This window comes from Aythya marila, assembly GCF_965140915.1.
Source record: "Aythya marila genome assembly, chromosome: 10".
NCBI lineage: Eukaryota > Metazoa > Chordata > Aves > Anseriformes > Anatidae > Aythya > Aythya marila.
This window is the reverse complement of record NC_139051.1, coordinates 12,146,061-12,173,096: the sequence shown is the minus strand read 5'-3', so window position 1 is coordinate 12,173,096 and position 27,036 is coordinate 12,146,061. Positions and strand designations below refer to the sequence as shown.

At 64.5% G+C, this 27,036-nt stretch overlaps 1 protein-coding gene across 1 annotated transcript; it reads left to right on the top strand.

Moving 5' to 3' along the window:
• Positions 1-1,319: 1,319 nt before the first annotated feature.
• On the top strand, positions 1,320-25,433 carry CELSR3 (cadherin EGF LAG seven-pass G-type receptor 3). Its single transcript, XM_082768073.1, has 36 exons — positions 1,320-4,463; positions 8,342-8,974; positions 9,863-10,085; positions 10,211-10,326; positions 10,549-10,637; positions 10,829-10,986; positions 11,192-11,355; positions 11,498-11,623; positions 11,706-11,875; positions 12,074-12,259; positions 12,336-12,446; positions 12,591-12,759; positions 13,016-13,157; positions 13,318-13,438; positions 13,710-13,893; positions 13,986-14,087; positions 14,601-14,615; positions 15,871-15,965; positions 16,179-16,388; positions 16,795-16,978; positions 17,110-17,259; positions 17,541-17,721; positions 17,905-18,072; positions 18,389-18,515; positions 18,668-18,874; positions 18,950-19,124; positions 19,320-19,432; positions 19,694-19,773; positions 20,402-20,528; positions 21,122-21,235; positions 21,345-21,481; positions 21,578-21,684; positions 22,373-22,546; positions 22,672-22,872; positions 23,051-24,131; positions 24,525-25,433. Exons 1-36 carry the CDS (start codon positions 1,391-1,393, stop codon positions 24,550-24,552), a joined length of 9,441 nt encoding a protein of 3,146 aa, XP_082624199.1. The 5' UTR covers positions 1,320-1,390; the 3' UTR covers positions 24,553-25,433.
• Positions 25,434-27,036: the final 1,603 nt, after the last annotated feature.

Below are 27,036 nucleotides of genomic sequence, written 5' to 3'. Positions count from 1 at the left end.
CAGGCCATTATTAGGGTGCTATCTCCTCTTATCAGCGTCTTTGCGGCAGCTCGGGGTGTTGGGGGGCTGGTGCAGCGGAAGCAATCCGTGACCTGCACCTCTGGTTTATTGTCTGGAATGATTCAATTACGCCTATTTTGTGGCAGTAATACCCCGATGACTTCCTCATCCTCCCGAGCTGTCAGCTGGGTAATTAGAGCAAATAAACTTAAAAGCTTTCATCATTTTTTTTTTTTAAAGCGTCACCTCTCTTCTGATTGAGTTTCTTGATGGCAAAGGCTGTGGTTAAGGAGCCACAATGCCTAAGGAGATGATGGCAGAGGCTGGCATGAAGCCGGCACCTTCGGGTGGGGAGGTGACAGCGCCTGGTCTGCGGTGCTGGCCTGAGGGCTGTGGCACTTCCCTGAAGTAGGTCAGGCTGTCACCGGGCCAGGGCGGCTCTGCCACTTGCTGTTAGGCTAACGGGGCCGGTGGGGAATGTGAATCCCCCTGGGCACTGCACGCAGCTTGGTGCTGACACGCAGCCTGGCCTGTTATAAGCTCAGGTGCCAGCTTTTTGGGGAATTAGAAACCCGCGCCCACCACATGCTGTCCTGAGGGCTGGTGGCTGTGCTTGGTGTGCTAACGGGGGTTAGAGATGGGTCTGACAGTGGGGTTCATGCTGCAGCAGCAGCACGGGGGGTGGCACAAGAGGTGCTGTGACCCTGTCTACAGCCGCTATGGGGCTGCTGATCCCCCCCAAACCCCTTGGTGGCCCCCAGCCCGCTGTGCCCAGGGGCTGGCAGCACCTCCTTGCCTTCCTCCAGGCGTATCGCCCAGTTCTGCTGGGCTGTGCATAGAGGCACCAGGTGCACCCAGGGTGCTCCCTGCCCTGCTGTGTCCCCACTTCTCCCCACACACCTCCTACACTGACTCTCACCCCAACATCTCCCTTTCTTCCCCAGCACGCCACCCATCACCTCACCCCGGTGCTGGGCGCTATCGGCACCATAAAGCCCCGCTCCCGGGGAGCCCGTTACAAGCCGCAGCACCTCATGCCGCGCTGTTTGGCACCGAGATGAGGTGACAACGACAACACCGAGCGGCTTTCGCTTTGCAGAACCCGAGGGTAGCGAAGTGTCTGTGTGTGTGTGTGTGAGGGGGACGGGGGGATGAAGAACCCGAAGCCGCCTCCCCGCCGCCCGCCCTCCTCAAGATGGCGGCGGCGGGCGGAGCGGGGCGGGGCGGTGGGAGCCATGTTGGGGCTGCGGGAGGAGCCGCCGCCACCCCCGGCCGCGGCGGAGCGGAGCGGAGCGGGGCGGGGGGCGCCCATCGCCGCCGCTAGGCGGGGGCGGCTCCGAGCCTCAGCCGCCGAGCGCCCGGCCCGGGCGGCGGCCGCCGAGCCACCACCATGGCGGCGGAGCAGCGGCAAGCGGCTGCTCCGAGCCGCCGCCAGCGGGGACTGCAGCCGCTTCTCCTCCTTCTCCTTCTGCTGCTGCTCCCTTTGTTCCCCCCCGGGCTCGGGGCCGCCGCGCCGCCGGGCAGCGGGGGGTGCCCCGCCGCCTCGCCCTGCTGGGTGGCGGGGGGTGCCGCCGCCTCCCCCCCGGGGCTGCCCCCGGGGCTCCGCCGCCGCTCCCCGCAGCGCTGCCCGCCCCGCAGCGCCCCGCCGCCGGCCCCGCTGTGGAGGGGGAGGCGAGCGGCCCCCAACCGGCACCCGCTGTTCCCGCAGTACAACTACCAGGCGGAGGTGGCCGAGAACCAGCCGGCGGGGACGGCGGTGGTGGCGGTGGCGGCGCAAGACCCCGACGGGGGCGAAGCGGGGCGCTTGGTGTACTCCATGGACGCCCTGATGAACAGCCGCTCGCGGGAGCTCTTCAGCATCGACCCGCGAGCCGGGCTCATCACCACCACCCAAGCCCTCGACCGGGAGAGCATGGAGCTGCATTACTTCCGAGTGACGGCCGCCGACCACGGGGCGCCGCGGTTGTCCGCCACCACCATGGTGGCCATCGCCGTGGCCGACCGCAACGACCACGACCCGGTCTTCGAGCAGGGCGAGTACCGGGAGACCATCCGGGAGAACGTGGAGGAAGGCTACCCCATCCTGCAGCTGCGGGCCACCGACGTCGACTCGCCGCCCAACGCCAACATCCGCTACCGCTTCGTCAACGAGCGGGCCGCCCACGCCGTCTTCGAGATCGACCCCCGCTCCGGCCTCATCACCACCAGCGGGCCGGTGGACAGGGAGAAGATGGAGAGGTACTCGCTGGTGGTGGAGGCCAACGACCAGGGGAGGGAGCCGGGGCCTCGCTCCGCCACCGTCAAGGTCTACATCACGGTGCTGGATGAGAACGACAACACCCCGCAGTTCAGCGAGAAGCGCTACATCGTCCAGGTGAGGGAGGACATACGGCCCCACACGGAAATCCTGCGCGTCACCGCCACCGACTTGGACAAGGACAACAACGCGCTCGTCCACTACAATATCATCAGCGGGAACAGCCGGGGCCAGTTCTCCATTGACAGCGTCACCGGGGAGATACAGGTGGTGGCCCCGCTGGATTTCGAGGTGGAGCGGGAGTACGCCCTGAGGATCCGGGCGCAGGACGCGGGGCGCCCTCCCCTCTCCAACAACACCGGCATGGCTAGCATCCAAGTGGTGGACATCAATGACCATGCCCCCATCTTCGTCAGCACCCCCTTCCAAATCTCCGTCCTGGAGAACGCCCCCCTCGGCCACTCCGTCATCCACATCCAGGCCGTGGACGCGGACTACGGCGAGAACGCGCGCCTGGAGTACAAACTGACGGGGGTCTCGGCCGACACGCCCTTCGTGGTGAACAGTGCCACGGGGTGGATCACGGTCAGTGGGCCCTTGGACCGGGAGTCGGTAGAGCACTATTTCTTTGGGGTAGAGGCTCGGGATCACGGCTCCCCGTCTTTGTCTGCGTCTGCCAGTGTCACCATCACGGTGATGGATGTCAACGACAACCGCCCCGAGTTCACCCAGAAGGAGTACTTCATCCGCCTGAACGAGGACGCGGCGGTGGGGACCAGCGTCCTCAGTGTCACAGCGATTGATCGGGACGTGAACAGCGCCATCACCTACCAGATCACGGGGGGCAACACGCGGAACCGCTTCTCCATCAGCACGCAGGGTGGGGTGGGGATCATCACTCTGTCCCTGCCGCTGGACTACAAGCAGGAGAGGCGCTACGTGCTCACCGTCACGGCCTCCGACCGCACCCTGCGTGACAACTGCCACGTTCACATCAACATCACCGACGCCAACACGCACCGGCCCGTCTTCCAGAGCGCCCACTACTCCGTGAGCATCAACGAGGACCGGCCCGTGGGCAGCACTGTGGTGGTGATCAGTGCCACGGACGATGACGTGGGGGAAAACGCCCGCATCACGTACTACCTAGAAGACAACGTCCCTCAGTTTCGCATCGATCCAGACTCCGGGGCCATCACTCTCCAGGCAGAACTGGACTACGAGGACCAGGTCACCTACACGTTGGCTATCACTGCCAAGGACAATGGGATCCCGCAGAAAGCAGACACCACTTATGTTGAAATCATGGTGAATGACGTTAATGACAATGCGCCCCAGTTCGTCAGCACTCATTACCAGGGCATGATCTCTGAGGACGCGCCTCCCTTCACCAGCGTGCTCCAGATCTCTGCCACCGACCGGGATGCCCACACCAACGGGCGAGTGCAGTACACCTTCCAGAACGGGGAGGACGGGGATGGAGACTTCACCATAGAGCCCACCTCAGGCATCATTCGCACCGTCCGCAGGCTGGACCGCGAGAACGTCCCCGTCTATGAGTTGACTGCGTACGCTGTGGACAGGGGCATCCCTCCGCAGCGAACTCCTGTCCACATCCAGGTTACCATTCAGGACGTGAATGACAACGCCCCTGTCTTCCCAGCCGAAGAGTTTGAGGTCTTGGTAAAAGAGAACAGCATCGTAGGCTCTGTCGTGGCCCAGATCACAGCCGTCGACCCGGATGAGGGACCCAATGCCCAAATCATGTACCAGATTGTGGAAGGCAACATCCCCGAGATCTTCCAGATGGACATCTTTTCTGGGGAGCTCACAGCCTTGATAGACCTGGATTACGAGACAAAACCTGAGTACGTGATTGTAGTGCAAGCCACCTCTGCCCCTTTGGTCAGCAGAGCCACGGTGCACATCAAACTCATCGACCAGAACGACAACAGCCCCGTTCTCAAGAACTTCCAGATCCTGTTCAATAACTACGTGTCCAATAAGTCCAACACCTTCCCCTCGGGGGTCATCGGGAAGGTCCCAGCCTATGACCCCGATGTGTCCGACCGCCTCTTCTACACCTTCGAACGGGGAAACGAGCTGCACTTGTTGATTGTGAATCAGTCGAGCGGGGAGCTGAGGCTGAGCCGCAAGCTGGACAACAACCGCCCGCTCGTGGCCTCCATGCTGGTGACCGTCACAGGTAGGCTGTGAAAATCTTCCTGTGCCTCGTTGCTCTGGGTTTGTAACGCCTGCGGGCTTTGCGTGGTCCCCGTGGGCAGCCCCTTCCGCACCCGGGGTGTCGGGGACCGGCAGCGAGGTTCGGATGGGGACACGCTCCAAACCGGGAAATCCCGGAGGGACTGAGAATGGCGAGAGGGGAGCCGTGCTGTATGAGGGCATTTTGTGAGGGGGGCTGAGATCGGTGGTGGTCTGTAAGAACAAAGCCTCGTTACTCGGCTGCGAGGATCGCACGCAGCTGCCAGCCAGGCGCCTTTGGAGGTGCCGTCACCAGCAAAGCCGTGCCGTGGGGCGCCGGCCGGGCGAGCAGCGGGTTTTTGGGGTGGCCGCTGCTCCCCGTGCCCCCAGCGGGTGTGCTTCCCTTCCCGGCCGTGCCTGGGAGCCACGGGGCCGGGCTGCTGGAGGCTGCTGTTAGCAAGCAGCTCGGGGCTGGGTGCTGGCCGTGGTACCTAACGGAGGCTGGGGCTTCCAAAACGCGGCGCCGCCTCTCCAAAGCCAGCTCGGTGTTGCAGATGATGGCCGTAACAGACCTCAGGTGCCTAAAGCTCCCGCATCGTGTGTGTTGCTGGGCGAGCCGAATGCTCGTGGTAGCTCCCCGGGGTGGTTTGGGATGTGCTAGGGTTGCCTCCAGCCAAGCTGGGGATGGGGTGAAGATGGACAGGGCTGGGCTGCGCCTTGGAGCCCCCCTGCTGCCCGAGCTCCGCCGGCACCACGGGCCTTTCTTTGCCTGCGGGTGTGTGATCTGAAATGGAGGCATCCAGCCCTCCGTCCATCCCTCGCTGAACCGAGGAGGGCAGGAGCCCTTTTCGGAGCCACCAAGCACCAAATTCCCGAGTGTGCCTGGGGAGGGAGCGGCGCGTTACATCGCGGCTCTCCCCTGGCCGCCAGCTGACACCCGCTCTCCACCCAGCTCATTCAGCAGGAGGAGGATTTCTTTCAGGAGACGGAGCGATGGAAGCAGAGCTGCTCGAGGCCATCCAACACGGCCAGCTCCAGCCTGTCGGCGGGGTCGGGGCAATTTGGGGGACTAATTGTAGCCGCGGGGCTGGCTGGCACCGCGCGCCCTGCGCTGTGTGCGTGCGGGGCGCCGGAGGTGGGGGCTGCTTTTGACCTTTCCAGCTTCTTGCCCCGCTGTTTGCAGGAGCCCTGCCTCCTCGCGGGCTTAACCCCGCACAAAGGCAGGAGGAAATCACGTCCTGAAGTCCTGCGCCGAGCCGCCTGGCAGCGAGAGGGCCCCTGCAATTAGCGTGTCGTCATCTGCCAGCGGGAAGGGAGAGCCGGGAGAGGTGCGCCGGCGGAGGGGAAGAACTGTGCCAGGGGGATGCGTGCAGCCAGGAGGTGGAAAGCTGGCCTTTTGTTGGCTGTGCTGGAGCTGCGGGGGTCTGCCTTGGGTTTTTCCTTACCTCCCAGCCTGCAGCCCCTTTGCTGTGGCTGTTCACAGGGGTGGGGGCTTGCAGAGAGGACCCGGCTGCATTGTCTGCCCGGCCAGCTCCTGCCTCTTGTGGGAAGGTGACAAAAGCACGTAGCTGGGTGCACCCCATGGGGTTCAAGACTCGTAGAGGCAGGGGGCCACCAGAAACCGGCCCCTTTCTGGGGGACTGAGGGGCTCAGACCTGCCCGCAGCTCCTTGCAGACCCGTGGGCACCGGTGTCTGCTCTAAAGGGCTGTGCCTGCGGCCAGCAGCAAGGCGTGAGGTCGGTGTGTGGCTGGGGGCTGGAGAGGTGCTGAGAGGAGCCCGAGTGCTTGTCCTGGTGCCCCTCCGTGCCGGCTTGGGCTCCTCCTGACTGCTGGTCCCGTCCGTGATGGGGACCCCGAGGTCCTCAGGGTGGGTTTCTTGGGCTGGATCCGTGCCTTTGTGCCACCCAGGAGGAGAGGGGTGACAGGAGGGACGCGCTGCCCCCCTGTAGCTGCCCCCCTGCTGCTTTGGGAGCCGGTGGGTGTCTCTCCTGGTCACGCAGCCACGATGCCCTGGTGCTGCTCGGCACCGGGGTCAGAGCCTCCTGCAGCCCCCTGCTCCCTGTGGGCATGTTTCGGGGCTCCTCGCCCTGCCGCATGAATATTCACCAGGCACCAGCTCTCCAGCCCCAGGATTTAATCAGAAAGGGTGAGCGGCCGTGATTAAAATGCCTCCCAGGGGGGGTCAGCGCCTCCAGCCAGCTTTGGGCTTTCTTTTGGTAGCCTTTTTTTCCTTCCTTCCTTCCTTTTTTTTTCCCCCCCTCCTTATTTACAGAGGGTCATTCTCCCAGCCATCTGCTTCCCATCGCACGGAGCCGGCGGGGAGGCAGCCCGGGGTGTGGGGCGGAGGCTGGGCAAGGAGTTACGGGGAAAAGCTGCTCTGCTGGGGCAGGACCTCACACTGCAGGGGGATTTGCCCCCCAAATCCCTGTGGAGGATGGCACCGGAGGTGCCCGACACCCCGCAGCACGACCTGTTCCCAGCCTGCAGCCTCCATCCTCCTCGGAGACTTTGCTGCTCCCCGGCCTGCCTCAGACCTTAGTGTGGCGTTAGCTGAGGCTGAATAACAGCCATAAATCAGGCAGATGCCTGCCTGCCGGCTTTCACGTCGGCGTGGAGCAGTTTGGGGTCAGAGGGAAGTGCCCCCCCCTCCAGCAGATGAGCCCTGGGTGGCTGCTGGCACCTCCGCCCCGCACCTGCCTTATCTGCAGAGCGCCAGCCCGGGGATTTGCGGGGTGGCTGGAGAGCTGTCACCTTCTGAAGATGGAGCGAGAGGAAAGGGAGGACGTTTCATGCCTTAAATCTTCCAGCACCGCAAGCTTCAAACGGGGTTGGGGGAAATCAAAAGGCTTTGCAGCGCGTGAAGCAGCCAGGGCGGCGCGGCAGCGAGGACGGAGCCGCGGCGCGGGCAGGAGGTGGAGGCTGCATCCCCAGGGGAAACCTCACCCGTGGGACATGTGTATGGGATGTGCTGGTTTGGGGTGGTGACGGTGCTGGAGAGCTGGGTTTCCAAAGAAATTCGGACACTCCAGGCTCCCTGATCTGAGTGGGGTGGGAGAAGGAGCCGTGGGTGCCCACCACGAGCTGCTGGCGCACGTGGGGATGGTGGGGAGGGGCTGGGAGGTGGCTCACCCCGATTCCTCGTTCCTCAAGACTCTTGGTGAGCCTCATCAGGCGTTTCTGGTGGTGGGGTGCTTCTGGGGTGGCCGAGCGAGGGGGATGTTGGCTGTTTCGTGGCTGTTTTGGTGGCTGCTGCCAACAGCCCCGGCGCTGGCGGAGCGCGGCCGTGCTTGGAGGTGGCTCACGTGGTGCGGGGTCCCCAAGGGGCAGGGAGTTTGTTTCCAAGGAAAATAAAGATTAAAGGGAATTAAACAAACCGGAGACGGGCCCAGGGAGGAAGGGACGCGGAGCAGATGGTGGAGAAGGGGGGAAGCAGGGAGCGGGGTACAAAAGGCTCGGAGGCCCTGGAGGAGAGAGGAAGGAGGCGGCAGGAAGAGAGCGCGGGGAAAGGCAGCGTGCAGGGGGCATGGGGCGCAGCGGGGGCGGAAAACACCCCGGGCGCTGGCATCAGGCTCCGGTGTTTGCCCAGCCTCCTGCTGGGACCTCCTTCTGCCTGTTTCTCACCACCGTCCTCGCTCAGTTTGCTGCCCAGAGCCAGGGCTGGATGGAAAGCTGGGAATTATCTCGGTGGAGATCCTGGCGTGGGGGAAAAAGCTTGGGAATGCACGTGGGGACGCCCTGGGGCAGGTGGCACCCGGCTGGCTCCCTGGGCTGTGTCTTCAAGCTTCCTTAGCTGAAGACTCAGCCCTTTTGGGGCCGTTTTGGGGTGTATGGCTCAGGGTGGGAAGGAGGAGAGCTGCAGCCCGTCCCCGTTCCCTCCCCCAGACGGCATCCACAGCGTGACGGCCCAGTGCGTCCTGCGGGTGCTCATCATCACGGAGGACATGCTGGCCAACAGCATCACGGTGCGGCTGGAGAACATGTGGCAGGAGCGCTTCCTCTCCCCGCTGCTGGCCACCTTCCTGGAAGGGGTGGCCACCGTGCTGGCGACGCCCAAGGAGGACGTCTTCATCTTCAACATCCAGAACGACACGGACGTGGGGGGCACGGTGCTCAACGTCAGCTTCTCGGCGCTGGCGCCGCGGGGCGGGCGCTACTTCAGCTCGGAGGAGCTGCAGGAGCAGCTCTACATGAAGCGCATGGCCCTGACGGGCGCCTCCATGCTGGAGGTGCTGCCCTTCGACGACAACGTCTGCCTGCGGGAGCCCTGCCAGAACTACATGAAGTGCATCTCCGTCCTCAAGTTCGACAGCTCGGCCCCCTTCATCGCCTCGCCCTCCACCCTCTTCCGCCCCATCCACCCCATCGCCGGCCTGCGCTGCCGCTGCCCGCAGGGCTTCACCGGCGACTACTGCGAGACCGAGATCAACCTCTGCTACTCCAACCCCTGCCTCCACGGCGGCACCTGCACCCGCAGGGAAGGGGGCTACACCTGCGTGTGTCGCCAGCACTTCAGCGGTGAGTGCCGGGCACGGGGAGGGGGGCTCGGGCTCGCCGACGAGGTCCGGCCGCGCTCCCCATCTCTCCTGTTTCCATGGTGTTGGATGCGCAGGGCTGAGGTTGCCATAGAAATGTGAGGAGGGGAGGTGGGATGGAGGGCTCCCGGGGCTCGCGGGGACCTTTGGCAGAGCGGGAGGAGCGAGCTGGGCCTCGCCCGGCTGGGGTGGAGGGTTGCCAAGATCTGTGCCCGGCCACCATCAGCTTGGGGTCGGGTGAAGGAGGTCTGTGGCTACCGAGGAAGAGGAGGAGGAGGAGGAGAAGGAGGAGGAAGCCCTGCCCTGCCCTGCCCTCCCCGCCAGGAGGGGTGCTGGGGAGGCAGGGGAGCGCGGCAGCAGATGGCTGCCTTGGAGCCACGGTGGCTCCTGGTGAGATAAGCAGAGTCGGTGGTAATTAACCCCTGGCATTTGAAGCGTGAACAGCCATTAGCAGAAGGGTTAATGAGCTCGTTTCCCTGTCACTTCGGGCTGTCTCCGCATCCTCCTCCTCCTCCTCGGGTGCCTCCGAGCAAGTAATGGGATCCGGGCCGGGGGTGTAGGGCTGCGGCTGAGCGATTCGGGGCGCTCTGTGGGGCCAGCACAGCCCCTTGTGCCGTGCTGCTGCCGCATCAGCCTCAGCAGGGGCTTTTGGGGTGGACAGAGCCAGCTGAAAAGGCAAACCTGGCAGGCTGGGCCCTGAGGTCAGCTGTGGGCGTGGGGGAGAGGAGTTCCCAGCCCTCTGCTGGAGCTGAGCGAGCCGGCTCATAAAATCCTTCCCGTGTCCTCAGCTGCCCCACATCTGGACGTTGTGCCCTGGGGCAAGGGGCGGCCGAGGGGCCGTGTCCCAGCCCCTTTTATTTTACTCCCACAGGCGAGAACTGCGAGGTGGACAGCCGCTCGGGGCGCTGCCAGCCCGGCGTGTGCCGCAACGGGGGCACCTGCACCGACAGCGCCGACGGGGGATTCCGCTGCCAGTGCCCGGCCGGCGGCTTCGAGGCGCCTTTCTGCGAGGTGTCCGCGCGCTCCTTCCCTCCCCGCTCCTTCGTCATGTTCCGGGGCCTGCGCCAACGCTTCCACCTCACCCTCGCCCTCTCGTGAGTGCTCTCCCCCCACCTCGGGGCCCTGCGTGCCCTCCCTTCGTTCCCCCGTGCGGGGACATTGGGGTTTTTCTGCAACGCGCCCCGTGCACACCCCGCGCTCCCGTTCTCTCCCTGCCCAGGTTCAGCACGGTGGAGCCCAGCGGGCTCCTGCTCTACAACGGGCGCCTGAACGAGCGGCACGACTTCCTGGCCGTGGAGATCATCCAGGGGCAGCTGCAGCTGAAATATTCCACAGGTAGGCTCAGCCCCTGCCCCTCGCGGGATGTGGGGCGGCCACGAGCCGCTCTGGGGATGAGGACCCTCCTGGGTGGGTGCTGCTCGTCCTCGTGGCCCCATTGCCTTGCCTGCCCCGAGGGGTGCCAGGATCAGCAGCGGGGAGTGCTGGGCACTGCCCCGAGCCTGCTGTCCCTTACCTGGAGGATCTGGCACGCCGCAGCACTTATCCCTGTCTCCGCAGGGGAATCCAGCACCGTGGTGAGCCCCTACCTGCCTGGGGGCGTGAGCGACGGGCAGTGGCACACGCTGCAGCTCCGCTACTACAACAAGGTACCGTCCCCTGCCGTCCCTCTGTGTCCGTGGGTCTGTCTGCCCGGGGTCTGTCTGTCTGCACCGCTTGCTGTCCTCGGCCAGAGGCGTCCCTCGTGGCTCCCCTGTGCCCTTTCCCTGCCGTCGTGGGAGCTGTGGGGTGTCTGGTTTCGGGGGGCCGTGCGCTGCTGACGCCCCGCCGTCGGTTTCAGCCCAAGGTCAGCGCCCTGGGGGTGGTGCAGGGCCCCTCCAAGGACAAGGTGGCCATCCTGACGGTGGACGAGTGCGACGCCTCGGTGGCCCTGCAGTTCGGCAGCGAGATCGGCAACTACTCCTGTGCCGCTGAGGGAGTGCAGACCAGCTCCAAAAAGTGAGTGCCTCGGGGGCTGCCGGGCGCTGCTGCGCTGGAGAGAGAGGAACGGGGCAATGGGGTCCCCTGCTGAGCCTGCCCTACATCTGGGGCAGCTCCAGGGGCCCCGGCTGTGTGTGCCTGTCCCCGGGGATGTCAGCCTCGCAGCCCCTCGCCGAGGGAGCCATCCGGCCACCCTGAGCTCACCGGGCTTCTCTCCGTGCAGGTCCCTGGACCTCACAGGTCCCTTGCTCCTCGGAGGGGTCCCCAACCTGCCGGAGAACTTCCCCGTCACTCACCGGGACTTCGTGGGCTGCATGAGAGACCTCTACATCGACAGCAAACGCATCGACCTGGCCTCCTACATCGCCAACAACGGGACCACGACAGGTACCAGCACCTCTGCTCCCTGCCAGCGCCTGTCCTCTGGTGTAAGGGGCAGGAGCTGGGGCTGCCCCTCAGGCAGCGGGGCAGGGCTGGAGGGAGGAGGTGAGCGGGTGGAGGCTGACATGGGCGACTTTGTTGCCCCCAGGCTGCCACGCCAAGCACACCTTCTGCGACTCCAACCCCTGCAAGAACGGCGGCACCTGCTCGGTCAGCTGGGGGACCTACTCCTGCCTCTGCCCCGTGGGCTTCGGGGGCAAAGACTGCCGCCACAGTGAGTGAGGGGGCGGCCCTGCAGTTCAGGAGGGCAGAAGCAGGTGCTCCCCGTCCCTTCTCACCTCTGCTTTCCTTTCCAGCCATGCACCATGCCCACTATTTCCAGGGCAACAGTGTCCTCACCTGGGACTTCAAGACGGACGTGAAGATCTCGGTGCCGTGGTACCTGGGGCTGGCGTTTCGGACGCGCCAGCCCGACGGGGTGCTCCTGCAGGCACACGCCGGGCAGTACACCACCCTGCTCTGCCAGGTAGGGCCTCAGCACCCCTACCATCCTCCCCGGGGGGGCTCTGCCCTCCTCGCTGACCCCAGCCCGAGCAGAGGGTGGTGTTTGGCAGGGCTGGGTTCCCCTCTCCGTGCTCAGAGCACGCGGGGAAGGTAGGCTGGAGGCATCTGGAGAGGGTCAGGGCTTTGCTCACTGCTGCCTTTGGTGATTCTCTCCCTGCAGCTGGCGGGGGGGCTGCTGTCCTTCATGGTGAGCAGGGGCTCGGGGCGCAGCACCAGCCTGGTGCTGGACCAGCTGCAGCTCAGCGACGGGCGATGGCACGACCTGCAGCTGGAGCTGCGCGACGTCCGCAGCGGGCGAGACTCGCGCTACGTCATCACCCTCACCCTGGATTTTGGGCTCTACCAGGTACGTGCTGCGTGCGGGAGAGCCCAGCAGCAGGGATGGTGGCAGTCGGCCCACGTGAGTCCCTTTTGCCGTGCAGGATACGGTGGTTGTGGGGAACGAACTGCATGGCCTGAAGGTGAAACATCTGCACGTGGGGGGAGTCCTGGGCTCTGGCGAGGTGCAGAACGGGCTGAGGGGCTGCATACAGGTGAGTCCATTGCTCTGAGCCTTCCCTTTCCAGCGGGTTTGTAAGCTGGAGAGGTGGGAATGCAGCCTTAAATCCACGGAGCGGGGTCCAGGGGTTGTGGGTCAGGCAGACTGGAGCATTGTGTGACTCTCCCCTGTGCCGCAGGGTGTGCGACTGGGTGACAGCGTCACCGGGACCGTGCTGCCCAAGCCCAGCCATGCCCTGAGGGTGGAGGCTGGCTGCAGCGTGCCGAGCCCCTGCGACTCCAGCCCCTGCCCGGCCAACAGCGTCTGCAAGGACGAGTGGCAGAGCTACTCCTGCGTGTGCCTGCCAGGTAGGGCCTGCAGAGCCCTTGGCTCTCCGCACTGTACGTCGTCTTCTCTGCCCCTGGGGCTCCCACAGCCTGGCTGTCACTGCTCTACTGCCCCTTCCCCGGGCAATTCATGTGCCCAGAAATCCCTGCCAGACATGCAGTGTTTTTTGTGGAGGGCAAAATCCCTCCTGAGCCCCTTGAATCCACTCCTGGGCGCTCTGTCCGCTCCTGGGGTGAAGGTGCTTTCCTTACATGGTGCTCTCCGTCCACACCTCAGGGTATTATGGAGGGGACTGCGTGGATGCCTGTCACCTCAACCCCTGCAAGAACAAGTCCGTGTGTCGCCGCAAGCCGGGCTCGCCCCTGGGCTACGTGTGCGAGTGTGCAGGGAACTTTTTCGGGCAGTACTGCGAGCACAGGTGAGATGCAGGGCGCACAGCAGGGCCTTGGCCTCCGGTGCCTGGCTCTGCGCTGCTCGCCCATCCCAGCTGTGTGACACCTCGGTGCCACCCTTGGAGCTGCTGGGAGAAGGCCCAGGAGATGCGGTCGGTGTAGCAGCGAGGATGTTCCTGTCCCTAGGATGGACCAGCAGTGTCCGAAGGGCTGGTGGGGGAACCCCAGCTGCGGGCCGTGTAACTGCGACGTGAACAAGGGCTTCGATCCCGACTGCAACAAAACCAACGGGCAGTGCCACTGCAAGGTGAGGGGCAGCTGTGCCCGTGGGGACGTGGCCTGCCTGTGCCTTGTCCTTTTCTCAGGCCTGGCAGCTGCCTGGGTGCTGCTTTGCGTCCTCACCTCCTTGTGGCCCTCCTGGCCCAGCAAGGTGACGATGGGGGCAGCCAGCGGTGCTCGCAAGTGGGGATCTCTGTGACGAGTCCCCAGCAGGCAGCCCCGGCTCCAGCAGTTCCCCAGCCCCCTTCCTCTGCTGCTGTCCCCGCGGGCAGCCTGACGGCCGTCCCCATCTCCCCCAGGACTTCCACTACCGCCCGAAAGGCAGCGACACCTGCCTGCCTTGCGACTGCTACCCCGTGGGCTCGTCCTCGCGCTCCTGCGACAAGGAAACCGGCCGCTGCCACTGCAGGCCCGGGGTCATCGGCCGCCAGTGCAACAGCTGTGACAGCCCCTTCGCCGAGGTGACACCCAGCGGCTGCGAGGGTGAGCGGGGACGTGGCAGCGGGGCGCTGGCACTGCGGGGCTGGGTGTGAGCTGCCCCGCCGTGACCGGCCCCGGGCCGCCTGTCTCCGCAGTGCTCTACGACGGATGCCCCAAAAGCCTGAAAGCAGGCGTGTGGTGGCCCCAGACCAAATTCGGGCTCTCGGCTGTGGTGCTGTGCCCCAAAGGCTCCTTGGGTGAGTGGGGGATGCGGTGGGGAGGGGAGAATCCGGGTGTCGTGCAGGGGGTGTCGCAGCCCCAGCAAGGTCACCGCCTCGCAGTGCTGTCCCCGGCCCCTTTAGCTGGGCTGGAGGGCTGGGAGGAGGAAGCACCCAGCCTGAGGGCGAGCACAGGGGGCTGGGAGCAGGCTGTAGGGTCAGTGCCTTCACCCAGCCTCTGCTGTCACATCACCCACCTTCTCCCTGCTGCCTTTGGCTTTCATCGAGGCCAGGGTCAGGCCTGGCAGGGCGAGCGCTGTGCGGGGAGCAGGGCACGGCGTTTGGTGAGTGCCTCGGGTAGAAGAGGCTGGAGAAGGCCGTCCTTGGGTGACGGCAGAGGTGCGAGCAGGGCGTCTGCGACTGCAGGGCAGGGCGAGCCCCGGGGGACAATACAAACCCTGTCCTTCTCCAGCCGTTCGCTCCAGGAGGAGGCAGGTTCGGCTCCTAACTGTTGTCGCTTCTCTCCCCGGTTCTCTCGCCACCCGTGCTCAGGTTTGAGGGGCGCAGGTAAGGTTGTTCCCAAACTCCCTCCCTCCTCCCCTGCTCTAAGGACCGTGCCACGTGGCTTTCCCCTCCCTGCTCCCTGCCTGGCACCCTGCACCCCCCTGCGCTTTCCCTGCCGCTTCTGGAGCTGCCGAGTGTCTCCCCAAACGCTTTGCCTGGCCTCACCGCTCCTCCACGCCGCTTCCTTGCTTCCCGGCACACTCACCAGCACAAACCCGGCTCCCGCTGTCCTCAGCCTGCAGCATGGGCTCGGGGGGGCTGCCGAGAGGGGGCTGCGCTCCTTGCCCCGGCCGGGATGGCTGCTGCCTGCCCTGGGCTGCTCGCTTAGGCTGGGAGGGGAAGGAGCTGGGGACGAGCGCCGGGTGGATGGCAAGGGGGGGGAGGAACGGCTGCGGGGTGGAAGAAGGGGGAGCTTGGTGTGGTGGAACGGGGGCAGGAGCTGTGCGAGGTCCTGTTCCTGCTGCCCAGAGGCACACGGAGGCCGGATTCTGCCCAGTTCTGCAGCTGGGCATCCACAGGCGTGGATGAAGGCCTGTTCCCTGCTGGGGGAAGGCCGGCAGCGAAGAGGTTTCTTTGTTCTGTTTACCCCCAGCTGCTGTGGCACCGGTCCCTGTGCTTATGCAGCTGGGGAGGGGGTGGTGGGGATGCACAACGGGGAGCTGGGCTCTGCCCCAAGCCCCCTCTCCCCTTCTCCCAGCCGTGGGCACTCGGTGAGCTCCCCTGCCCTGGCACCTTCCCCAGGACCTTGGTGCTGTTCACAGCCCGTTCCCTGCTGGTATCTCTGCTCCTGCCCCGGGCAGGGTCGTGGTGTTGCAGTGGGAGCTGTGCCCGTGCTGCTGGGCGAGTTGTCCTCCACCACCATGGAGCGGTGAGCTCCACGGGCCTCTGGAGGTTGGGGTCAGATGTGTCCTGAGGACACGGACACGGCCCCACCAGGGGGTTCAGCCTTACCCTGCCACGTCGCTTCTTGCTCTTTGCAACCCTGTGTGGTGGTGCCTGCTGCTGTGCAGGCTGTGGGAGCCACACGAGGAACCAGCTCCTGGAGAGAGGGGCTGGCAGCAGCTCACGGAGGTGATGCAGACCAGAGGTGAAGCTGGTGCACAGCAGGAGGACAGCTCTGGGGTGCCGCAGGCCCTCCCCATCACTTGCTGGTGCCGCTCTTGGGGGTTACCTGGTGCACTGTTCTGCTGGAGAGGGACAAAGAGGGTGGGAGCTGCATGTCCCACACCTTTTGATGCTCTTTTCCTCCCGGCTTCAGGTGCAGCCGTCAGACACTGTGACGAGGAGAAGGGCTGGCTGGAACCAGACCTCTTCAACTGCACCTCGCCTGCCTTCAAGGAGCTCTCCATCCTGGTAATGCCCTGCTGCCTGCCCCTTTCTCTGCCCGAGACGCTCCCTGCCCAAGTGACCACCACTGCAAGCATCCCCAGCTCGTGCCGTGGTTTCACAAATCATTCCTGGGCCCCACAGCACCCCCAGCACCCCACAACTTGCTTGCTGGGAGCCGTGGGGCTCCCCGGGGAGGAACCACTGTGTGCTAACCCCCTCCTCTCTCCCTGCCGGCAGCTGGAGGGCTTGGAGAGGAACGAGACCGAGCTCAACACCATCGAAGCCAAGAAGCTGGCCCACCGGCTGCGGGCGGTGACGGACCACATGGAGCACTACTTCGGCAACGACGTGCACATCACCTACCGCCTGCTGTCTCGCCTGATGGCTTTCGAGAGCCGGCAGCGTGGCTTCGGGCTGACGGCCACGCAGGATGCTCACTTCAACGAGGTGAGGCCTCCCCCTGCATCGGGGCAGCGGCTGCTGCTGCTGCTCTGTCAGCCACCCGGGTCTCTGGGGGGTTTGGGGAGGTTGTGAGGCTGCTTCGTGGGTGCTGAGATCCCCAGCATCACACAGGCATCGAGCCCCAGGAGGGAGAACAGCAGAAGCCATCTGCATGGCCAGGGCTGGAGCACAGGAGGGGTGAGGAGAGGCAGAGAGGGGTTTGCTCACCCCTAATGGGCTGGTGCAGAGATGTCTCTGCAGGACACTCGCTGATGAGCATTGAGGTGTGGGCATCCATCGAAGGGAAACCACCACGCTGGGCAAAGGGGTGCAGTGCTGGGGGGCAGGATGTGTCCCAAAAGCTCTGCTTCCCTCACCCCCTGCTCCCCCGTGCCCCGTTTCTCCCGTGCAGAACCTGCTGCGTGCGGGCAGCTCCGTGCTGGCCCCCGAGAACCGCGAGCACTGGGCCATGCTGCCGCACAGCGAGCACGGCAGCGCCAGCCTGATGGAGCAGCTGCGGGACTACTCGGGCACGCTGGCCAGCAACATGAAGCTCACCTACCTCAACCCCGTCGGCGTCGTCACCCCCAACATCAGTGAGTAGGAGGGGCTGGCCGCGGCTCCTGCACTCCCTTTGCCAGAGACACCAAACCTGGGGTGCCCCGCAGTGTGGTCGCTCCCCGGGTGGCCGTCCTGGAGCTGGTTTTCACCGACATCTCCCCCGCAGTGCTGAGCATCGACCGCATGGAGAACCACTCGCACGTCCGCCGGCGCTACCCGCGCTACCACAGCAGCCTCTTCCGCGGCCAGCCCGCCTGGGACCCCCACACCCACGTCGTGCTGCCGCTGTCGGTGCTCAGCCCCCCGAAAACCGAAGGTGAGCATCGCCTGGGGCACAGCGCGTACAGGCACGGTTGGCAGGGAGCCCTGCTGCTGCTGGCAAACCCCAGCACTGCTTCTCTCTGCGGTCCTCACCAGCTTTGGGTGAAGATTGTGGAGAAAAGCCCCCAGATCCCGTGGGCTACTGAGCACAGAGGGCGCTGGCTGCCTCCTTCAGCCTGCCCAGAGCCCAGGGCACCGCTAGGGTCCCCCAAGAAGGCGCAAGGCCGTGTGTGTGTGTGTCCGTCCCCATTCTTACCACCCCCTCGTGTGCCTCAGCTGCCCCCACGGCAGTGCCAACGCTCGCTGGGGGCGAAGGGAACTACACCGTGGAGAGCTCCTCCCCGAGGCAGGCGCTGCCGGAGCCCGAGCCTGCCCTCACCGTCATCATCCTCATCATGTACCGCACCCTGGGGGGGCTGCTCCCGGCCCGCTACCAGGTGGATCGCCGCAGCGTCAGGTACGTCCTGCTCCCCTTCCTCTCCTGTGAGCACTTGTGGCGAGAGGCTGCCTGGATTCCACTAAATTTGGGGGCTGGGGCTGGGGTGGGCAGAGCTGTTTCTCCCGAGGTGTCAGCACGGGGCCTTAGGGAGCCCTGCAGCCCCCGGGCACGGTGACAGCAGGGCTCCGTCGCTCCTTGCAGGCTCCCCAAAAACCCCGTGATGAACTCCCCCATCGTCAGCGTCTCCGTGTTCAGCAATCACACCTTCCTGCGGGGGCCCCTGGACACCCCTCTCGTGCTGGAGTTTCGCCTGCTGGAGACGGCCAACAGGAGCAAACCCCTCTGCGTCCAGTGGAACCACTCCAGCCCGTGAGTTGGGCACTTGCTTTGAGCTGCTTTCCGCAGACGGCTCCTGCTTCCCGAAGTCTCCCTGCCCGCGACAGGCTGTGTGCCCGGGCAGCAGTGGGGTGTGGGGGTTTCTGCCCTCTCCTAGGGGATTTCTTCCTACTGGGAGGGCACGGTGGGGTCCCTGCAGGGCTCTGGCTCCAGTATTTCAGCTGTGGGAGCGCAGCTGCATCTGCTGGGAGAAAAACTTTGCTGCTGGCCCCTCTGCAGTTCCTTCCCCACGCACCAAGCTCAATCTGCCCTCTCTCCTAAGCGCTCTCTGCTTTTTTGGTGGCTGCAGGACCAACCCGTCGGGTTTCTGGACAGCCAGAGACTGTGAGCTGGTGTACCGAAACACCACGCACGTCCATTGCCAGTGCTCCCAGTTTGGCACCTTTGGGGTTCTGATGGACAGCTCGCACCGAGAGGTAACCGCAGGGCTGGGGGCAGCGGGGGGGGGACTTAGCCACCAGAACAAGCAGGCACAGGCAGAAAATTCCCTGTGGGACACAGATACTTTTAGGGCTTTCCAGGTCTCCCCCTGACCCCACCGTTTGCCTTTGCTTCTCTGCTGCTGCAGCAACTGGAAGGTGACCTGGAGACGCTGGCAATTGTCACCTACTCCTTGGTGTCCCTCTCCCTGGTGGCCCTGCTGCTCACCTTCTCCTTCCTGACCTGCCTCAAAGGCCTCAAGTCCAACACGCGTGGCATCCACTCCAACATAGCAGTCACCCTCTTTTTCTCCGAGCTGCTCTTCCTGCTGGGCATCAACCGCACCGAGAACCAGGTGCGTGGGGTTGGGGCGACGCCAACGTGTGGCTGGCACGGCGGGGCTGTCTCTGAGTGGCTTTTGTCTCCCCAGTTCCTCTGCACCGTGATCGCCATCCTCCTCCACTGCTTCTTCCTCTCCACCTTCGCCTGGCTCTTCGTTCAGGGCCTCCACATCTACCGCATGCAGACGGAAGCCCGCAACGTCAACTTCGGGGCCATGCGTTTCTACTACGCCATCGGCTGGGGGGTGCCCGCCATCATCACCGGTAGGAGCCACGGAGATGAGGATGTGACAGGGAGAGTGTGCAGGCACTGGGCAGTGCCCTGTTGTCCAGCTGGGGATGGGCATCACGGGCTTTTTCCTTGCTTCCTGGGGACGAGCAGTCCCTCGGTGTGTCTCTCTGCGGCCCCCTGGATGGTGCCTGCTGGGTCTGGAGCTGGCTTTTCCCTTCCTTCCCCAGGGCTGGCTGTTGGCCTGGATCCCGAGGGCTACGGGAACCCTGATTTCTGCTGGATTTCCATTCATGATAAGCTGGTCTGGAGCTTTGCAGGCCCCATTACTGTCGTCGTTGTGGTAAAACCCTGTCCTGTTTCACCCGCAGCCCTCTCCTACCTCCCTTCTCCGCACCGCGGGCACTGCCTGCCCTTCTCTGTGCTCTCCTCCCTCCTCTAGAGCCCCTCTCTCTGTCCCTGCTGGCTCCAAGCAGACCTGGGGGAGGCCAGGGCTTGGGTGTTAAGGGAAAAGGAGGGGAGCTTCCCGTGGGCCTGGTGGACCTGGTAGATTGGGTCAGAGCCAGCCCTTGGCACGGCTTCTAATCGGTGCCACCGCTTTCAGATGAACGGGGTGATGTTCCTGCTTGTGTCCAAGATGTCCTGTTCCCCGGGCCAAAAGGAGACCAAGAAGAAATCGGTTCTGTGAGTATTAGTGGCCGAATCCCCAGCAGAGCTCCCGTGGCTCCTGGTTTCCAGCATTTTCAGTGATCATCCCCCCCTCTTCCACCATCGCAGAGCGCATCAGTGTCAGCCTTGCGGCTGCTCTCCTCTCCCACCTGGTGGCCAATTTAACTCTTCCTAAACTTCGTCCTTTCCTCCTGCTCCTTCACCCCTGTCCTCACACTGTCCTGCCAGCCTGTCCCTTTCCCCTGCCTGCCCTCACAGCCCCCCCTCACATCTACTCATGCCAGCTCTCAGCGCCAGCTTCTGCTCCTAAATGCTCTTTGTGAAACCTTTCCCCACTCACCCTCCTCCTGAGCCAGCCCTGGAGCTCGGCTCAGCTCTCTGCGGCTCCAAATGATTTGTGTTTGGGCCCTGTGTTTGCCGTGTGTGATCCAGAAGGGAAGGCTCCGGGCACGGGGGGGAGCAGAGCGGCTGCGTGGCGACGTGCCCGTGGCGGGGAGCAGCCCGTGGCGCAGCGAGGAGGGCTGGGCAGGAGGCACCTTCCCCTCTGGATCTGTCTGCGAGCGCTAGCCTGTAGATTAACAACACGCACTAACCTCTGGGTGTGTGTGTGTGCCTGTCTGTCTCTCTCTCTCTCTCCCTCCAGCATGACGTTACGGAGCTCCTTTGTTCTGCTTCTAGTTATTAGCACTACCTGGCTCTTTGGCCTCTTGGCTGTCAACAACAGTGTCCTGGCTTTCCACTACCTCTACACTGTCCTCTGCAGCCTCCAGGTAACTGCCCAGCCTCTGCCAAGGGAGGCCTGGGGGGCGAAGGTGCTTTTTGGTGCCCCCCGACCCCTCTCTGGGGCTGCGGGGGGTCCCTGCGGAGACTGCGACGGCCTTCGGTGAGGCTGGGGTGCGAGGGCCACGTGTGGGCACGAGGTGCTGAGCTCAGAGCTGGCACCCACGGGGCAGCGAGGGCCATCTTGAAGGGGTGTCCCTGCTCTCGGAGGGCTGAGCAAGAGAACAGCCTGCAAAAAGAGCTGTCGCACCCCAAAGGTGACCCGCAGCCACCCCACGGCCACCACCACGGTCGCTCTGAGGCTCCTCGCTGGGGATACCCGCGTGGGGCTGCAGGGACCTGCCAGCCCCTCCTCGGGCACTGCCTGCCCTTGGGACACCCCATCCCTTCCTCCTGCACCCACAGCCGCTGGCCCAGGGGCTCGTGGTGATAACTCTTGTGGGGGACAACCCTTTAGGGCCCCAAGAGGGCCACCACGCTGGAGGCCAGCAGCCAGCCACCCTCCTGGCCCCGCTGCAGGGAGCACAAACCCGCTGTGGGGGGCTCCCTGTGGCCCGCAGGCTCACACTTTTTTTCCCCCCAGGGCCTGGCTGTGCTGATCCTCTTCTGCGTGCTGAACGAGGAGGTGCAGGAGGCCTGGAAGCTGGCCTGTCTCGGCAAGAAGGGGCCGAGCGAGGAGGCTGCGAGGAGCACACAGGTGGGGAGAGCGAGGGCAGCCCCGGCTGGGCGCCTGGAGGTGTGGGAGGGAAGGTCATCCCCTGGGCTGCGTCTAACAGAGCCCTGTGCTTCTCTCCCTGCCTTAACAGGGCCCCAACGCCTACAACAACACGGCGCTGTTCGAGGAGAGCGGCCTCATCCGCATCACGCTGGGGGCCTCCACCATCTCCTCGGTGAGCAGCGTGCGCTCTGCCCGCACCCACTCCAGCCAGCGGGGCTACCTCAGGTAGGGGAGCAGCACCGAGGATCCGGGGTGCCCGGAGAGCCTGGGCAGAGCTCAGGGCTCGTGGCAGCGTCGCCACTCGGGCCCTGTGTCTTTCAGAGACAACATGACGGCGCGGCAGGGCTCGGCCCTGGATCACAGCCTGCTGGGTCACGCCGGCCCCACCGACATCGACGTGGCCATGTTCCACCGGGATGCTGGGGGAGGTGAGGCTTTGGGGCTGACCCGGCACATCCTGAATTCGTTCGGGCTTAAAGAAATCACTCCCTGCGTAGGCTGCGGCTGCGTGGTTATGTCCTTCAGCCGGTGCTTGGCTGCGCCTCCCAAACAGGCTGCAGATAGGAGGGAGAGGCAGCAGCTGTGTCGCTTAGCGCAGCCTCTCCCTGGGCAGATAGGAAAGGGCATAATTAGCCCCCAGGGAGCTAAAAACAGAGGCAAGAATTGTCCTGGGAGCTGTCAGGGGGTCCCTGGGGACATGCGTTGTTCCCAGGCAGCGATACAGGACGGGAAGAGGCGGAGGGAGCTGGGTTTGCTCAGCCTGGAGGAGAAGGAGGGGGCAAAAGGGACCTTAGGGCTATTTGCAGCTCCCGTATGGAAGGGTGTGGAGTGATGGAGCCGGGCTCTTCTCACGGGTGCCTGGTGGTAGGGCAGAGGCAGCAGGCACCCGAGGGGTGGCCAGTAAGCTGTGAGAGGGCAGTCAGCCCTGCTGCAGCTGGTTCTGTGTTCCTGGAGGCAGTCGGAGCCCAGCTGGCCCTGCCCTGGGAGCAGAGCCCCCTGGTCCCCCACCCTGCCTCCGTCACTCGGTGTCCCTGTCACCTAACCTCCCGCAGGCACTGGTCTGCCCTTCCTCACCCACTCTCTTCCCAAATATCTCCCCCCCACGCCTCCCTCCAGACCAGGACTCGGATTCGGACAGCGACCTGTCCCTGGACGAGGAGCGCAGCCTCTCCATCCCGTCCTCGGAGAGCGAGGAGAACGTGCGCCTGCGGGGCCGCTTCCAGCGCCAGTTCAAGCGGGCGGCGCACAGCGAGCGGCTCCTCACCAACCCCGCCAACACCACCCCCAAAGGCAAGGCACAAGGGCTTTGGGAAGGGGCGGCCTCGGGCCTCGTGGCTTCGTTCACCCCTCACAGAAATGTTTTTTCTCTCTCTTTCTCTCTTCCCCCGGGCCCGTTTCGCCGCGTCCTCCGCCAGACGTGGATGGCAACGACCTGATGTCCTACTGGCCGGCGCTGGGCGAGTGCGAGGTTCACCCCTGCTCCCTGCAGAAGTGGGGCTCCGAGAGGAAGCTGGGGTTCGACGTCAACAAGGACGCGGCCAACAACAACCAGCCAGACCTGGCCCTGACCAGCGGGGATGAGAACTCCCTCACCCAGACCCAGCGGCAAAGGAAAGGTAACAAAAAAAAGCCTGCAGCAGGCGGGCAAGGATGGTCTGAAGTTGTTGTGGCCCTAGAGGCTCGGCGTCAGATCCATCTTGTCACCCCCCCGGGGAGCTGCAATGCATCTCCCGCAGCTTTCCTGCTGGTTTCTGTGCTCTGCAGAGATCTGACTTCTCCTTCTGTCTGGCGCAGGGATCTTGAAGAACCGCCTGCAGTACCCTCCGACTATCCAAGGCTTGCCGTCCGTGGGCAGGATGACCAACGAGCTGTCGTGGTACAAGACCTCCACGCTGGGTCACAGGGCTGTGCCCGCTGCCTCCTACGGCAGGATTTACTCCGGGGCGGGCAGCCTGTCGCAGCCGGCCAGCCGCTACTCGTCGCGGGAGCAGCTCGACATGCTGATGAGGAGACAGATGTCCCGGGAGCAGCTGAGCAGGAACAACTCGGGGGAGTGCTTGGAAACGGTGCCCAGCCGGCACGGCTCCAGGGAGGAGCTGGACACCATCCCCAGCAGGCACGGGTCTACTGAACACCTAGAAAATATCCCCAGCAGGCACGGGTCGAGAGAAAACTTGGATCTGCTCGCTCCTCGGCCCAGTCAGAGAGATCACGGGAACACGCTGCCCCGGAGGCAGGGCTCCAGAGACCACCTTGAAACTTTACCCTGCAGATTTGGGTCAAGAGAGCAGCTAGACTGTGGGCTGGTAAGAGAGGTCTCGAGAGAGTGGCTAAACACATTGCCGAGCAGGCAAGTGTCCAGAGACCGAATAGATACGTTGCCGAGTCGAGATACGTCTCGAGAACAATTGGATTTGCTTTCTCGAAGACAGCCTTCAAGGGACCAGCTAGCATCGGCTAGGCAAACTTCAAGAGAGCAGCTGGACTTTCTCTCCAGAAGATCTAACTCCAGAGAGCCGCTGGGTACGGTGCCCAGCAGGCAGCCCTCGCAGGAGAATCTGGGGAGTCTCTCTCGGAGACAGCTGTCTAGGGAAAGCCTAGAGCCGCTGTCCAGGAGGCAGCCTTCCAGAGAGAACCTGGAGGCCATCCCCAGCCGCCACCCTTCCACCGAACAGTTAGATATCCTTTCTTCCATCCTTGCTTCTTTTAACACCTCCGTCCTGTCCTCGGTGCAATCTTCCAGCACGCCTTCGGGCCCCCAGACCACCGCCACCCCCTCTGCTGTGCAGACCTCCTCGCCGCCCTCCGCGGCCTGCCCCTCGACGCCTCGCTCCACCACCTCCCACAGCATCTCGGAGCTGTCGCCGGACTCAGAGTAAGTGCACCCCTTCCTCAGCCAGGCCTCGCGCATCGTGCGGCCGCCTGGCTCGGGGTTTTGGCTTTGGGAGGGGGGGACACTTATAAGTGAGCTCCCAGGGTGGGTGGCAGATGTCTCCTGGCCCCGAAAGGTGCCAGGAGCTCCGGGATGTCGCAGTGCACAAGCAGAAACACCCAGCTCCGTGCCCTGCTGGCACTGCCCCCATCCGTTCCTGTTCCATCCCCCTTTTCCTTGTCCCTGAACGCAGGGATTTGGACTCGGCGCTTCCTGCCCTGACCCAGGAGCAGGTTTTTGTCCCCATCTGACAGAGCCGGGAGGCAGTGGGGAGCGCAGCTGGAGCCCTGGGGAGGTGCCGTGGCTTAACACTTTTTTTTTTTTTCCTCCGAGAAGAATAATGAGAAACGAGGGCCATTCCTGAGGGGCCGAAGCCGTCCGCAAGAGAAACAGAAGAGGCAGGGCCCTTCGCCTAGCCGGACGCTGCCAGCTGAGGTTTGGTGTCCCCAGGGGCGGGGGCCAGAACTGATGGTGCTCAGAGGCCCCCAAAACCAACCCTGCCTTTCCCTGCCCTCCGGGCTGAGGGGCCAGCGAGCCCACCACCCGCCTCCGGGAGCCCCCGGGCTCCCTGCCGCTGTGCTCCCCTCGCCTGCCCGCTGTGAGAGGCATCGCAGGAGCCCGCTCAGGCGAGGGTCTGTCACTGACCCCCCCCCGGGGCTGAACTCTTCCTTTGCAACCCGTTCCCAGGCGGGGGGCACGTACGTGCGTGCGTGTGTCCGTGTGTGTGTGTGTGTGCGCGTGCGGGCAGGGGGATAGAAAGGGAGCCCAGGACACGGGGGCAGGGGAGGGTTTTCTACCTTTTTGTATCTTTGTAAGCAGAGAGCAGAGAAATTTCTATGGTTATTTTTTGCGGATGGTCTGTTCCCGGCACCCGGGGCGCCTGGCTCACCTTTTTCTGGCATCCCTGGGGTACCAGAGGGCTGCAGAGACAGCTCCGGGCAGCCCTCGGGGCTTTGCCAGCACCGCTCCTTCCCCTCCCCAGGGCAGGCAGTGAGTGCCCAGCCAGCCCCGCTGCCCCCCTCGCCCTGCAGCTCCCCACAGGGTCTCAGCGGGGTCCCCCTGCTGTCACGGTGTCCCTCAGCCCCCTGCAGCCCTGCTGGCCCCACAGCCAGACCTCCCCCTGCTCTCGCTGGGGCTGCACGAGCAAGAGGGCTCTGGGCAAGGAGCTGGATAGCCCCGGTCCTTTTTGGGGCAGCTCAGCAGTAGGTGAGGCTGTCTCAGAGACTGCGGAGGATGAGCGAGCCGTGGCTGTGGTCTCCTGTGCTGCCATTGCCCGCAGAAATTATTCCCAGCCCCTTTGCAGGCTCTGTACGCACGCACACATCCCCGCGCTCCCCTGCCGGCGGAAACCCCCAGCTCAGAGCAGCCTGGATTTCAGCAGACGAAGAAAAAAAAACAGCACTTTGCCCCCTCTGGGAATCCAAACTGCTCTGCGGGCTTCTCCGTGAGCCCCGTCCCCAGCCTCCCCCTGCCAGGCAGCTCGTTCTGTGCCTACACCGGCCTGGGAGCGGGGGCCGCCGGCTCGGGGGTCCAGCACGCTCCCCCCGGCCCCTCCGAGGCCGTGTCCCCGCGGTGCTACCGGGGTCCCTCACTGCCTTACTGCCGCCTCGCCGCCCGGGATGTTTACACGGGGGGACTCGTGCTCGTGCCGCCGTCCTCCGGGGCTCTGCCCGGGCAGCAGAGGGAAGGGCTGGGCTCCAGCCCGCTCCTGGCCCCGAGCCGAGCGGCTCCGTGGGTTTTGGGGGGGCTGCGAGCCCTCTCCCCGCGGCGGGGAGGCTCGCTGACATGTTTACACGCCCTACGGGACCACTCGTTTACACACGTTTCTCTCCAGCTCGGGCAAGGGGACCGTAGCCTGCTAGTGCCAAACGGAGAGCAAGTGACAAGTGCCAAAAAAAAAACAAAACAAAACACACAAAAAAACAGGAAAATAAGGAGCGTGCAGCGGAGCTGGGGGTGTCCGGGCGGCTGTCCCCGCAGCACGGGGCCGGGCAGGGAGCAGGGGCAGCCTGTGGGGCTGCAGCCCGGTCCCAGAGCTGTGGCCTGGGCTCCGGGGAGCGTCCTCCTGGGGTTTGTTCCCTTTTTGGGGGTTTTTGGTTGTTTTATTTATTATTATTATTTTTTTCTGTTTTTGTTTTTCTTTGGTTGTTGTTCTCTCTCCGTATCCCGACTCTGTGGGCAGGGAGACGCCCGCCCTCCCTCCCTGGCTGTGTAAAAGTGTATCATGGAAGCGCCAGATTTGGAAATAAAAAGTCTATAAAACGCCGTCGGGCTCCCTGCTGTCTCTCTCCCTGCGCCCGGATCCACAGAGGATCCACACCGGGGCCTCGGCAGCGGCTTGCAGCCACCACCGCCACCTCGGTGGCCCTGGGGGAGGTGACGGGAGGTGACGGGGACCGCGGGCCCTACCAGCGGACGCAGAGCTTCGGGCCAGGTCACCTGGAGATGGAGTCGGCTGCTCCGGTGCCCCGTGGCCCTGGCTGGCATCCCGCAGGCTCTGTGTGTGTGCGGTTATCCATGGGGTCCCGGCAGCAGCCTGGGTGAGGCCAGCGGGAGGAAACCTGAAGGCAACGGCGCTGGTCTCGTGCCACGAGGAAGGAAAGGAGGCAGCGAGCGCGGTCCCGTGTCTCCCGTCCCTCCCTTTCTTACTGATGGAGGGGAAAGAGCAGGTGAGCAAAGGGCGCTATTGACCCAAGCACCCCGAGCAAGGTTTGCTCTCCAGGAGCGCCGTCCCTCCCCCTGCGCCCTCCTCGTGAGCCCTGAGCCCGGGCAGCCCCCGAGCTGTGGGGCTGCCGTTGCTCTCATCCCTCGAGGAGTCCCACGCTGGTGGGCCTGTGGGTGGAAAAAA

Bases quoted from the DNA above. Each gene is read 5' to 3' on its own strand.
- CELSR3 (XM_082768073.1), top strand. From the start codon at position 1,391: ATGGCGGCGGAGCAGCGGCAAGCGGCTGCTCCGAGCCGCCGCCAGCGG. The intron at 17,722-17,904 runs GTACGTCCTGCT...CGCTCCTTGCAG, and splicing joins GTGGATCGCCGCAGCGTCAG to GCTCCCCAAAAACCCCGTGA. The intron at 24,132-24,524 runs GTAAGTGCACCC...TCCTCCGAGAAG, and splicing joins GAGCTGTCGCCGGACTCAGA to AATAATGAGAAACGAGGGCC.